Source organism: Indicator indicator, chromosome 24, assembly GCF_027791375.1.
Source record: "Indicator indicator isolate 239-I01 chromosome 24, UM_Iind_1.1, whole genome shotgun sequence".
In the NCBI taxonomy this organism is placed as follows: domain Eukaryota; kingdom Metazoa; phylum Chordata; class Aves; order Piciformes; family Indicatoridae; genus Indicator; species Indicator indicator.
This window is the reverse complement of record NC_072033.1, coordinates 12057990-12071217: the sequence shown is the minus strand read 5'-3', so window position 1 is coordinate 12071217 and position 13228 is coordinate 12057990. Positions and strand designations below refer to the sequence as shown.

The 13228-nt window shown below is 48.4% G+C and overlaps 2 protein-coding genes across 2 annotated transcripts in view; one reads left to right on the top strand and one right to left on the bottom strand.

Annotated features, from left to right (window-relative positions):
* The window catches only part of LAMA5 (laminin subunit alpha 5), a 93327-nt gene extending 91609 nt beyond the window's left edge, over positions 1-1718 (top strand). Inside the window, exons 75-80 of the mRNA XM_054392069.1 lie at positions 39-191; positions 311-470; positions 560-690; positions 794-884; positions 1307-1426; positions 1564-1718. Of these exons, the coding sequence (XP_054248044.1) occupies positions 39-191; positions 311-470; positions 560-690; positions 794-884; positions 1307-1426; positions 1564-1718 (810 nt within the window). The remainder of the gene's footprint in view (positions 1-38; positions 192-310; positions 471-559; positions 691-793; positions 885-1306; positions 1427-1563) is intronic.
* A 1701-nt stretch (positions 1719-3419) lies between these two features.
* ADRM1 (ADRM1 26S proteasome ubiquitin receptor) lies at positions 3420-10744 on the bottom strand. Its single transcript, XM_054391784.1, has 10 exons — positions 10714-10744; positions 9614-9824; positions 9244-9360; positions 9041-9164; positions 8517-8603; positions 6327-6408; positions 5864-6093; positions 5442-5599; positions 4238-4340; positions 3420-3606 (listed from the first exon to the last, which is right to left on the bottom strand). Exons 2-10 carry the CDS (start codon positions 9821-9823, stop codon positions 3500-3502), a joined length of 1218 nt encoding a protein of 405 aa, XP_054247759.1. The 5' UTR covers position 9824; positions 10714-10744; the 3' UTR covers positions 3420-3499.
* Positions 10745-13228: the final 2484 nt, after the last annotated feature.

Here is a 13228-nt window from a genome sequence, read left to right as displayed (position 1 = left end):
AAGCCCCCAGTCTTGGCACTGTCATTTGGTCTTTGCAGGTCTTCTTCAGCAGAGACCGGAGCCAAGTCCAGCTGGTCATCAACGGGCTGCGAGCCCAAGATGCTGCTGTGCCCACGACAGAGCTCTTTGTGGCCCAGACTCCCTTGTATGTGGGGGGCATCCCGGCTGGCAAAGCCAAGGCTCACATACCGGTAAGGGCGTGGTGGTCCCATGGCATCACCCTGTCTTTACCAGTTCCCCATCCCAAGCCATCACCCTGTGCCTGCCAGGTTTTGGCCCCTCTGTGCTCACCTCCGTGGCCTCTCTGCAGGTTGCTTCAGTCTCCAGCTTTGACGGCTGCCTGAGGAACCTGCAGCTGGATAGGAGGCCCTTGGGTCCCCCCTCACGCACCTTTGGAGTGACACCATGCTATGAGGGTGCACTGGAGAGCGGGGTCTTCTTCTCTGCGGATGGCGGGTCCATCATCCTAGGTACCTCACAGCAGCCTGGGCTGGCTCCCACAGCCCTGGAACTGGGAGGGCCCTTGTCCCTCTCCTCACCAGTGGAGTTTCTCTTCCAGCTGATGCACTGGTGACTGAGCAGGACTTGGAAGTGACGCTGGAAGTCCGTCCCCGCAGTGCCTCTGGCCTCATCTTCCACCTCAGCACAAGGAGAAGCCACCATATGCTGCTGTACATGGACGAGACAAAGGTAGTGGGAGGGTGGCTTCCCCACAGGTTTTCAGAGACAACTGCCATCTCCTGCCTATCCCACTCAACTCACTGGGCTCCAATTGCCCTCTCTCACACTCCAGGTCACAGTGAGAGTGAACATTGGGGGTGAGGAGTTCTCCTCATCAGTGACAAGTCCAGCTCTCTGTGATGGGCAGTGGCACACCATTGCAGGTAGGTGGCCGCCAGGATGCTGCTCCACTCCTGCTGCTCAGCCCACAGCTCCTGGAGGGAGCCTGGGCCTCTTCCTCAGGTATTTAAGCCCTGGGTCCCACCTGTATGCACTTAATGGCAGCTGCAATCTCCCAAATTGAGTAATTTCCTAATCAAGAGTCCTCCCTGATCTTATTAGTGCTGTCCCACCCCCCTGGGAGAGGGCTCTTCACCAGAGCAAGACACAGTGCTTTATGGATGGCTGCTGTTGCCAAAGGACAGGTCTTTGAGGAGGCTGTCCAGCCTGGGATGTTTCCCAAGAGCTGGGCAAGGTCCTCTGACCCTCCCAGTAGTTTTGCTGTGCTGCATCACTGGTCTGGGCCAGAGGTTGGAGGTGACCTTGCTCTCCAGCAAGCAGCACTAACTGTTGTTTTCTTCTGAAGTTACCAAATGGAAAAACGTCATCCAGGTTGATGTGGACACAGAAGGCAACTACACAGTGGGACCCAGCCAGCCTCCTGCACCCAGCACAAGGGCAACCTTCCACGTTGGGGGGCTGCCAGGTGAGTTGGGAAAGACAGGCTGCAGAACATACCCCAAAGCCAAGAGAGATCCTGTTCCACACACAAGCTAGAGGTGCTTAACCCCCTGCCCTCTCACCAGCCAGACTAAGGTTTGGTTTCATTTGTTCCTTCTGCAGAGACAGACAGCACCAGCACCCTGTCACCGTTACCTCCCCTGCCTCATTACGTGGGCTGCATAAGGAACCTGGTGATCAACCGGAGCCATGTGGACTTGCTACGAGCCAGGACTGTCAGGGGCTCCGTTGGTCTTAAGGGTTGCCCTGTGTTGTAAGTGCCTGCACCTCCGAGTACAGCCCAGCTGACAGCGCTTCTCCCTGGGCCCCAGACCTCACCACTCCATAGCACTCACTGTGGTCAGCCACACTTCATCTCCAGTGACTTCAGGCACAAGTCTGGGGCCAAAACCAGAGAGGGGCCCTGAATCCAAGGGGACGGAAAGCAGGGTAGGAGGGTGGGGAGAAGGGGGGCACTTTGGGGACATCTTTCACAAAAAGCAAACAGCTGGAGCAGGATGTGGAGACAGGACTGGGTCCTTCCATGGCGGTGACGTGTCTGCAGGCTGTGGTCAAGTGTGGCAGGACTCATGCTGCCACGTGGCTCACGGCAAGAGCTCCTGTCCTGCAGAGCGTGGGCTGGAGCACAGCAGCTGTGCAGCATGTCCTAAATCCTGCTCCCTTCACCCCACACTTACAACGCACATAGATTTACTTCACAGAACACTTGAGGCTATTAATAACGGTCACAGACTGTCTCCTGCTAAAAGCTGGAGGCAGTTTCTGTTTTATAACAAATGCAATTAGGACAAACTGGATTAATTCAGTCACTTTTGTGTTTTTATAAGCAAGGACACATTTAAGCTCCCCCAAGGGCAGTCTCAATTCACCTACCACTGCTAAATAGAGCCCTGCGAGGGGAAACTTGGACAAAATTCTGTTTGCAGAATTAGCATCATTGGAACAGATTAATTTATAAGCATCTTTAAAAAAAAAAAGGAACAAATTAGGCTGGGAGAGCTGCTGAGGGAAGCAGCCAGACCCAAATACCCCTCTCTGACTCTGCAGTTGCATTCAGCACTGGTAGATACACTGACAAAAGGTTCCATTGCCTGAAGCAAGAACCTTTGAAAGGGAAGAAATAAGGAAAGGTTACCTCTGAGTCTGGCTGGGGGTGAAATGCCACTTGGCCCTCATCCACCATGCCAGCAGCTGCCTTCTCCTGCCCAGCCTCACTCACAGCTTTTCTAGTGCAGTTCTCACTTGAAACCACCTTTTTTCTCCCCAAACACCTAGCTCACTCGTGCACTTACACGTCATATATATATTTGTGTGTGTGTGTATATATATATCTCTAGCCACCTGGGGACAAAGTCTTGCTTCTGAAATGGACTTATAACTTATATCAGTATATTGTGGTTTTTTTTTATGAGGGGTAAATATTGTAAAATGGGTTTTTAAGTTGTCCATCTTTTAAAAAAAAAAATGTAATTATGACCTGGTTTTAAGTTTTAGTATTAAAGATGGTCTTTGTAAATCACTGGTACATACTTTGGAGTTGAATAAAGTTTTATGTTACTCTCTTTTCACTTTGGTGGTGAAGAACAAGTGTGAGGCTAATGTAGAACTGTAAGAGGACGACCAGTCAGAATAATTTTGTTTGGAAAAGGCTTTTAAGATCCTCAAGTCCAACCATCAACCCAACTCTTATACTCACTAACAAGGAGGGTCTGGTTGAAGCAGTGAAGGTTGAGTGTAGCCTTCAAGCAATTGCCAGGGGAAATCCCATAGGACAGGGAATGAGAAGGTAAAGGGGCCCAAGGCACTTGGTTAACATTCAAGGACCACTTCTTCCAAGCTCAAGATCAGAGCATCCCAACAAGGGGGGAAACTCCACTGAAACAAAGAGCAAGTTTCCATAGAGTTGAGCAAGAACAGCATGGCAGATAAAGAAAATTCCTTTATTTGTAGATTTATATAAGCACAATATGAAGTTAGTAATCCTACTGCAGTTGCTTAAGTTAGTATCTAGGAATATCTGTAAGGAAGAGCAAATAACTTAATCTAAACTCATATCTTCCTCTTCGTCTTTCTTGTCCTTAGCGTCTCCTTCCTTTTGGTCTGACTTGACACTGTTCTGCATTGCTTTGGCAAATGCTTCTACATCTAGAAGTTAAACACAGTAGTTATTTCACTTTGCACTTTCTGGGATGCAATTTATAGCCAACATGTGGTTAAACTTCACTACTTGGAAAATAAACAGTTGCTTTAGTAAGAATCTACTAGCAGGGAAGAAAATTTTAGCACTGGATACATAACAGACGTTTGGATCTGACACAGCCAGTGTTCCATGCACCTTTCACTGCACAGGCAGCCCAAGACCAGAATTGCTGCAGCCATGGAATGGATGCTAAAATCTCATCAGGGAAAGCTGACACACACCCCCTCCCCCAAGAGCTACAGGCCCCACCTGTATTCACAGGTTTCAGGGGAATCATTGAGACTCCCACAAGAGATGTGACAAAGTGACTGTGAGCCTTACACCGCTATCAGAAAAAAATAATGCAAGGCTGCTCAGCACAGCTCTGCAGAACTTCTCTAAAGGCAGGTCTGACATCACAGTGTCTGCTGGAGAACTACTGAGCCACTCTCCTTTGCATTGTGAAAACAACAATGCAAGGGCTGGCTCCCAGCAGCTACTCAGCATCTAATGACTACATTCCACATTCAGTGGCTGTGTGCAGTGGCAAACAGCAAACCCCAAACCCCCTCATCACCCGACAGCACCAACACTTACCTCCTTTATTTGCTGCATCTACTGCCTCTGCGGGTAAGCCAAACTGACTCATTAATGGGCCAAGCTGTCCTGAAGCTAAGGCAGCACTGAACATGCTCAATGCCTGTGAATCAGAGTCAAAAGTGTCAAAAACCCAAATGTTTGCATCGTGTTACTCCAGCACCAGGCAGCTACTGTGCAACACCCAGGGGAGGAGAGCAGCCCTGTCACAACTTGGAGACTGGCTGATCTGGAGCAGCCACTCCATCAACTCCCCCACTGTGGGCAGGCTCCAAAATGCTGCTGCACCCACAGGCCCTGTGGAGTCTGCAAGCTGGAACGTCTGCTTGTCACCAGCTGGATGTCAGTAAGCACAAACTAAGCAGCACATCAAACCACAGTAATATGACTGCCACTTGGTTCACAAGAATCACAAGGTGGGGGATGGAAGGGACCTCTGAAGATCATCTAGTCCAATCCCCTGCTACAGCAGGATCACCCAGAGTAAATCACCCAAGAACACATCCAGCCAGGCTTTGAAAGCCTCCAGATACAAAGGCTCCACAACTTCTCTGGACAGCCTGTTCCAGTGCTCTATCACTCTCAAAGTGATGGACAACTGGAATCCTTACTTAGATGCAGACACTCTATCAAACCACCAATTAAAACAGCCCTCAGTTCCCAGTCTTGTCTCCACAGAAGAGCTGCTCTAGTTAAACCAGCTGCCTTAGCCACTGGAATTTTCCAAATTAATAGATTTCAATCACTCAGTGTAACCAGTTCAATCTGCCCTGTAACACATCAGCTTTAGTCACACACAGGCAGCACTGGAATTAAGTATCAGTGTTTCAAGAGGCACAAGACAGAGCTGTAACCATGAGCATCTCTTCCCTTCAGTCACTTGAAATGACCTTTAAGGAGACTGCTGACAAGTCACTCTTGACAAGGAATCATGAATTTGCTACTAGTCCTGTCACTTGCCAGAGACAAATAAAATAAAGAGAAGGGTAAAGCTCAATTCCAAAAAGAAAAAAGTAAAAATCATTCTGATGCTGCCCTTGGGTGTGCAGGCAGAAGAACTTGTGCTCCATTAAACCCTGTCCCTCCTCCTCTTTGCTTCTACTGAGCAACTTCCTACGCTGAACATCAAGAGGAACCTGAAAAAGCAGGGCAAAGGAGCCACGGGGGAGGAGAACAGCAGCTCCTGTGACATCAAGGCACCCACCTGCTGAAACTGAGGTGATGTCAGGGTATTCTGAATCTCCTCTGCAGTCTGTGGCAGAGACTCTCCCGAGGGGAGGTAAGGCATCAACCGTTCCTGAACTTCAGCATTGGCCAGGATGGGAGCCATTATCTCGGGAGTCAGAACAGTTGCCAGGTCAACTAGGATGGAAATAAAGGGTTGGCTGTTAGACTGTGCACGAAACCCCACCTTTATATCATGGAAACCAGGAGTACTGAGACCTAGCATGCTGCTAGCATCCTTCCTCCCTCAGATTTGGAGAAGACTTACAGCAGCAGGAACGGCATGTTGGGAAAAAAAATTAAAAACAAATCAGGAACCTTTCAAACTAATTCGGAACAGGACAGTAAAACAGCTCCAAAGGACTTATGGATCCAAGAGCTGCCTGGTCAGAACACTGTTACCTTGCTGTCCTCCTGCTCCAGCTGGCACATTCATAGTAGCCAAGATGTTCTGAAGGTCACTCAGTTGAATGGGCTGGGTTGGGCTCGTGGCTGAGCTGGTTCCATTACCCGAACTTGGTACGGGGCTGGGACTGGTCACGGAGGCAGCCGCAGGAACGGACGGGGCAGGTGTGACACGTGTAGAAGAAGTTGTGGAAGATGGTGTCACAGCAGCTGACTGGCTGCGAGAGCTGGAAGAGATACTTAGTGCAGGAATCCCCTGAAAAAAGAGCTTTGCCTCTGGTATTTTAAAAAGCTTCTTTTCCTAGCTCTACAACATGAAGAGCTCCTACCTCATTTCAGAGGTAATAAGCAGATTCAATTCCCATCATATCTCCTGCTCAGGAGGCCACAGTTCCTCCCACAGCAGTGAAAACTTGACATTACAAGGCCAATACAAACCCAGACCAGACAGGGACCCTACCTTGATGATGAGCTGCTGGTTGGGGGTCCCCCACTTCCAAGGAGACTGGCCAGCCCAGGACCTGTCAGCGCACCCAGCCCACCTTCCGTAAACATAAAAGAAGAACAGGTTTAGGAATTTATTTCTTCAGGTTTTTTGCACCTCTCTGCTCTGGAGAGGTCACTCTTGTACCTGAAAGGTTTTGTCTGCTACAATAGAGGAGGGGGTGAAAGAGCCCAGACCAACCCCCACACTCTTTCCTTAACAGATCTCATTCTGATCTTACTTCCCCATCAGAAAACTGCCCCAGAGAGAGCTGCACGTTTCAGAAATGACTCCGTTTCTAGGTAAATACAAGGATGAGATTACTTTAGTTTGTGCCACACATACAGAATCATTGTAGCACAGCCCTTTCCTCCTATCTACTCATTCCCAAAAATCCAATTTTTCTCTAAATTCTAAGCCAAGGCCCTCAGCAGAAGATAGAGGAAGAGCCTTTGAGTCACTGCTGCTGTCCCCCCCATACAGCTGGGGTTTGCAGCTTCAGACCTAACAGAGGTGCAGCAGCAGACTCAGCAGAGATCTTAAACACCTCATACACAAAGTGAGGACAGCCCCCCACACAAACTGCTCCCAGCAGAGCAGCAATCAGGAGACAGCAGGAAACCAACACTCAGCCCTTGAGCCAACTGCCATGTGCAAAACAAACGAGTATCAGCCTCCTTCACCCACACATGCCAGCTACCAAGGACTTATCACAGCTTCTCAGTCCACTGGAGCTGTCAGTGACTGATTGTCCTTCTACAATTCCTCTGAGCCACATCAGCCAAACACTCCATTGTCCATACACTTGCTTTCTTGTGCTTTCTTGTACCACACAGAACTGGACACACCTCCCTACACCAGACCTGCATGAGGACAGAACAATGACACTCCACTAGCAAACATGATTAACAGACTGGAGGTCAGAGTGAGTGCCAGCCACTAGCTCCTTTGTACAGAACCCACTCTAAGGAACCATGTGCCTAGGACTTTTTTTTCACCAACCCAGAGCTTCCACAGCCTCAGGAACAGTAGAGTGCAGCTGCCCAGGCTGTACCACACACTCCTCAGTCTGTCCTTGCTAGGAAAGTTTACCCAGAAGCAAGAAAGCTGCTTCGTGGCAGGAGCTCTGCAATAAAAGCAGAGTCCTAAGAAAGATGCAAGCCTGATGCAAAAGGACAAGATGCTACTGGGGGAAAAGATCCAGACAGATTCACCACAACCACCATTTGCCAAGGCAAGCAGATGGCTTTCCTTGCATTACTGCAGTGAGCTTCATGTCAAGCTGTCTGATGGAAAGGCAAAGAAGAGCTGCCAAGAAAGTGTTGAGAAGAGGAAGACAGTCTCAGGAATCACATGAAGTTTCAAGAAGGAAGATCTTTTCCAAACACAATCTAAAAAGTCAGAATATTCCAGCACTAACAGAGATTTGCATCTCAGGCTAAGAAGATGTGCTAGAGCTATAAATATGGACTTTAGAGCTCAAGCACAGAACCTTAGTCACTGACTTTGCCTACTTCCAGTTGAGAGTCTGTCTCTCAGGAAATGCTTTTGGGCTTGAAGTGTGGATAGGGCTAATACCAGACCACAGCAGGGACTCCAACACACCTCTCATCCCCTCCAGAAAAAAAACAAAGCAGTGATTCAAGCTCTCCCAGAGAGTCCCAGGAGAGAAAATCCTAAGATGAGTCTCACTCCTCTGACCAGAGTACTGTGGGATGAGCATGCTCCAGCCTTCCTCTGAACTCTGCACACAAATATTCACTGAATCAGAGAGACAAGATGAGCAACTCCTCAGCCTGGTAACTGGGACATTCACTAGGGATGAGCCCCAGGTTCTCAGTTGCTGTTCCAGTGAATATTTAGGAAGAGGAGAAAGGGTAGAAAAACAGGAGGAAAAGAAAAAAAGCAGAAGATTGAGCAGAGCAAGGAGCAGAACTGATATTCCTTGCAGATCAAGCCCTAAACAAGTGCTGTGCAGAATCTGGAGCCCTTCACTTCCTGCATTCTTTTTTTTGCCCCTCAGCCTATCTTTGAGGCAGGGCTTTGCTTTCTGCCATGAAAGCAGAGCTATTCAAATCAACAGCACTACTGGGAAATATTGTCAGGTAAGATTTAACCTGGCAGGAGAAAACACCATTTTGGCATAAAGATATTAAAGCATTTTACCAAGTCCTCCTAAGCCCGTTGGTCCGATCAGCTGCATGAGCTGGTTATGGCTCATGTTTCCAAGAAGGCTTTGCAAGCCACCCTCACCTAAAAACAAAAACATTCTGAAACACAACATATTCACAGAGGTTTGTTTTTTTTTTTTTCACAGCACTCCGGCTCAAGCAGCAGGAGATTAATTGGCATCACATTCTGTATGGAAAAAACAGTTTCAAGTGTTTACTGATTCATGATGTTCATAAAAGATAAATGTAACTTGGCTTCAGAAAGAAGTAAGACTCCAGAGAATCTGCTGGAAACAAAGAGAGATTTCTCCTGGCAGTCTTAACTTTCAGCCTGCACCTATTAAAACAGCACAGTTTATTTTGCTAAAAGCACATTTATACTTCTAGTATTATATTGTCCCCAACTCACCCTCCAGAGCCATCAGGAATTTCTTCCTAAGGAACTACAAGTTACTTATTCTAAAAATAAACCTAGAAAAAACAAGGCTGTCACATGAAGGAGCAGAGAATGAACTGTACCTCCCAATGCTGAGAGCTCGTGGCCTCCACTTGCATTTCCCCCCAAGGCACCAGGCATTGGTGGGTTGTTGAGATACTCATTGACTTTACGGCAATGTTCCTCATCCTTGTCTGTCTTTGGCTCCTGCAAGAAAGTTGCTCTTGGTAGGAGTCAAACTGGAAGCACTTTGTTCTAAAACCTTTATTGCTGTGTTCCCACCAACCTGCATCCAGAAGAAGAGTCGTTTTGATCCTGCCTTGAACTTCAATACATACACACGTCCCGTAGTGCACTGAGGTACCCTCTTGAATTCACAGTCATCAGGAAAAATAATCAAATCCTGCAAAATGTGGCAGTGGGAACATGTTTGAGAAAATACATGAATATTACTTAGCCTCCCAAAGACCTCTGCCCTCCTCCCCAAGCCTTCCCTCCTCTACTCTGAGGAGCAAGAGGGGATTTGGAAGTGCCATTCTGCAAAGCCACAGTGGCACACTCATCCTAATTTGCCTTAGAGAACCTTTTTCAGCACAAATAGAACAAGACAGACCACAACTTAATGCCTCAGCACTGAAACACAAACCCATACTCACATCCTCAACATTGCCCGAAGTCCTGTCCTTCCAGCAGAAGTGAATGAGGGAATCATCAGTCTGCTGGATGTACACAAGACCTTTTCTCTTGTCTGGAGTTACAGTGCTACCTTTCAGGGACATCTTCCCTGCTCGAAATTCCACCAGGTATTTGCTTGAAGAGCCACGGGAGCCTGGCACCAGGCTTGGAAATAATGCACCTGAAGACATCCTGGAAACAGAGAGAGCTGCAGATGCGATGAGGAACCATATTCTCTTTTCTCAGTGCCTTTATCAAACAAGCTCTGCCAAAAGGAATCTTTCTTATTGCCTGCAGAATTTCAAGATGATCCAGAAGAACTAAAGTGGAACCCAGGACACTCCACAGACCTCCACTGATAAAACGTAGCCTATCTGCTAAAGTACTTGAAAATCACCACCGCCCCGGATGCTTCACATGATCGGGGACGTTTTAACTGCAAGAAGTCCTGCTAGAATACTGATCTTCAAGCTCCTGCTTCAGCATTCCAGGCAGAGAACCTCTAGCTGCCTGTGACAGAGCCACTGTCTACGGGTCATCTCAGCTGCAGCTGCTTAGTGTCTCCCAAGGGATGCATTTATCGACCTCGCAGGTCGAGGAGTTAATGCCGGAGACCGGTCGGCCTGCATGACTTAGCAGCTGTTTTTAAGCTCGCAGTACCGCTTAACCCACCCTCCCAGCACTGACGATCGGAGGGCACCGCTGCAGCAGAGCGCGGCCCGAGCCCCTCACGCAAAGCCGGGAGCGGTGCTGCCGGCACACAGGGCCTTGGGTGCAGGCCAGCCGCACAACCAAGCACAGCCCAGGCTGTCTGCCCGGCCACAGCCGCCTCCAACGCTTCTCGCCATTCAAGAGGCCGTGATCTCCAGCCAGACCCCCGAGGCCGCCGGGCCGCTGCCCCCCAGACCCTCGCCGGCGGCAGATCCCGGTCCCCAGCGCTAGGCGCAGCCAACCCGCAGGCCGGGCCTCAGCGAAATCGCCGAGGCAATCGATTGACAGGGTCGAACGGGACCGCTCGGGGCCTGAGGCGGAACTTGGCCGGGCCGAATGAGGCCCGCTCCACCGCCCCCCGTGCCGGTACCTGCTGCCACCGCCGCCCGCAGGCCCTGCGCCGCCCGGCTCTTCCTGCCCCGCGCACCGGAAGCCCGCCCACAAAGAGGCGGGTCAGGCACCCCCGCAGCCGCTCACGGGTGGACGACGCAGCTGTCAATCAGGGCCTGTGGGGCGCAGCGCCCTGCTGTGTCACCACGGCGTAAGATGGCGGCGTCCCCGCCCCGCCCGCCAAGCAGAGGCCGCAGCCCGGCTCTTCTCCAAAACCACCTTTATTCTCATTTACAACTTTACAGTGTAACAGTTGCGTCCACAGACCTGTACAGAGGAGGGTCGTCAACAGAGGCGGAGCGACAGTTATTAAATATTACAAAAATAAACCCATTTCAGTGAAGCGACTCTCTCTGGTGCAGGGCAAGATGGAGCTTCGCCGAGCAGGATGGAGGGGGCAGGTGTGAAATCCCACCCAGGCGTCAGGCAGGCAGGTTACCGTTACAGAATTTCAGTATTGCTTTGAGGTGCAGATAACCCAAATCTCGAGTGCAGGAGCTGCAGCGTGTCACCAGCTGCCAGGGTGCTCGGCCCGGGGCCCAGCCCTCAAGCACCTTCCTTCCCAAAGGAGGGTGCAGAGCTGCTACCTCCCTGCTTTGCTGGGGAAGAGTCTTGGTATTGGGATTTAAAACATTTTTCAGCACAAAAAACACTGAGATTTTTTTTTTCCAATATTAAACAGGAATCAAGTTCTGTTTTTTCTGGGTCATTTAGGGCACACATTTTCCATCCTCATTAATGAGGGTACTAATAATTACATAAATGCCGGATGTCTGAACAAGCTGCTCAGAATTTACATGACATTGCCTCAAAGACACAAATGCAGACACTATACAGCAACTATAATTCTTTTACTTTCACTCTGTTTTTTATTAAAAGTCCCCTCACTCCTCTGCTCCAGCTGCCACCTGACCATCATGCCAGTGTAAGCCCCCACCTCCAGAGCACTCCCAGCACCTGCAGCCATTTCTCTTCCCTGTCACCTCACAGGTTCCCAGTCCGACCTCCACACCACATCCCTCACCACTACTGCTCCTGGTGTGGGGGCTGCTATCACCCCAGGCTTCTTAGACCAAATGTACCAGAGAGCAACAGGAATCAAGTCCACCCACATCTGGGTAAAAACCTTTGATGGCAGAACAGGAGGTGATCAAAGCTCTGATATAAATCATCTTCATCTAATAAGCATCATCATGAAAATAGACTCAGTCATCTCCAGCCCTCCTCAGCCCTCCTCTTGCCCTACCTGACAGCTGCCCTGATACTCAAGTCTCACAAAAAACTCTGTCACCATCTAGAGGCCCACAGGGTATTTAAGTATTTATTATAATTTTTTCTAGATGGTTTTTCTACATAGCTCTATTAACATATACTAACACAGTTATATACAGTGTTTAATCAAGTTATAAAAGTGACATTCTTTCAAAAGGTGCAAAGTTATTAATGTTTTGACACAAACTACCGAGGCAAGATCTGCATGGAAAATAAAAACTTCTTTGCATTCAGAGCATCAGGAGTCCCACGGCGAGCCAAGCAGAGACATGGCAGCAGTGAGGGGTAAGGGTTTTGTGAGTGTTGTCAATGAAGAACAATAAATTAGATGGATGAATTTGGAACTAATCTGAACCTTTACTAAAAATTTTACACTGAAGGAAGAGGAGAAGCAGGTAAGGACAACTAATGAAGTGTTCTTGCTTTAGGAATCTTCCCAGTTTCTTTTTAAATTCCATGAATGTTCTATACTGAAGTTTGGATTAAAGATGTCACATTGTTTTTATGCCTTCATACAATGACAAGGTTTAGGTCTTTGAATGTAAATCATAACTTAGAGAGAGGGATGCTAACCTCTGCACTTCTAAGAAGCAGAGTATCTCTTTAGCAACAACTCTACAGGCTTTCCGTTCAGGGAGTTTGTATCATTTTAAAACACTGCTCCAGCACTGAAGAGACAATTTAGTCTAGGAGAGTTTAAAATTCCCACGAGATGTTACACTGGTTTAACACATGAATCCTGTCAATCCTCACCTAACAAAGGGGGCTCTACTCTGCTTGCAAGTGAGTTTGAAAAGGGGATTAAAGTGCCTGGCATGGTCATTAAAGTCCAGTTCTTTATAAAAACCATCTTTATGCTATCCCACATGGATCAGCATTGTCTTTTTAAAAGCCAAGTGTCCAGGCACTTACTAGGAATAAACACAACCCTACTGCCTGTGCCGTGGTACCACATCTGGCTTGTGAGGACTCAAGACTTGCAATCAACACAAAGTACCATTTCTAACAACAGAGTGGAGTTGCCACAGGCACGTTTAGATTAGGCCCTTACTTACTGCCTTGAAGTTTTACAGCTTCTCTTAGCCTTCCAATGATGACAACTGAATTTCCCCAAAATTTAAAGTTCATCCAATCATTAGGTGCATGATTTGATATAAAAATATTTCTCAATGAGTATGTTAATTTTCTTTTGCTTTTTAACCCTGTGGCTGGGAGAGAAGCAC

Excerpts from the sequence above, each read along its gene's own strand:
- ADRM1 (XM_054391784.1), bottom strand. The coding sequence starts at position 9,823 with ATGTCTTCAGGTGCATTATTTCCAAGCCTGGTGCCAGGCTCCCGTGGC. Across the intron at positions 6,094-6,326 it reads ACCAGCAGCTCATCATCAAG|CTCTCGCAGCCAGTCAGCTG; the intron begins GTAGGGTCCCTG and ends TATCTCTTCCAG. Across the intron at positions 5,600-5,863 it reads TGGAGCAGGAGGACAGCAAG|TTGACCTGGCAACTGTTCTG; the intron begins GTAACAGTGTTC and ends TTTCCATCCTAG.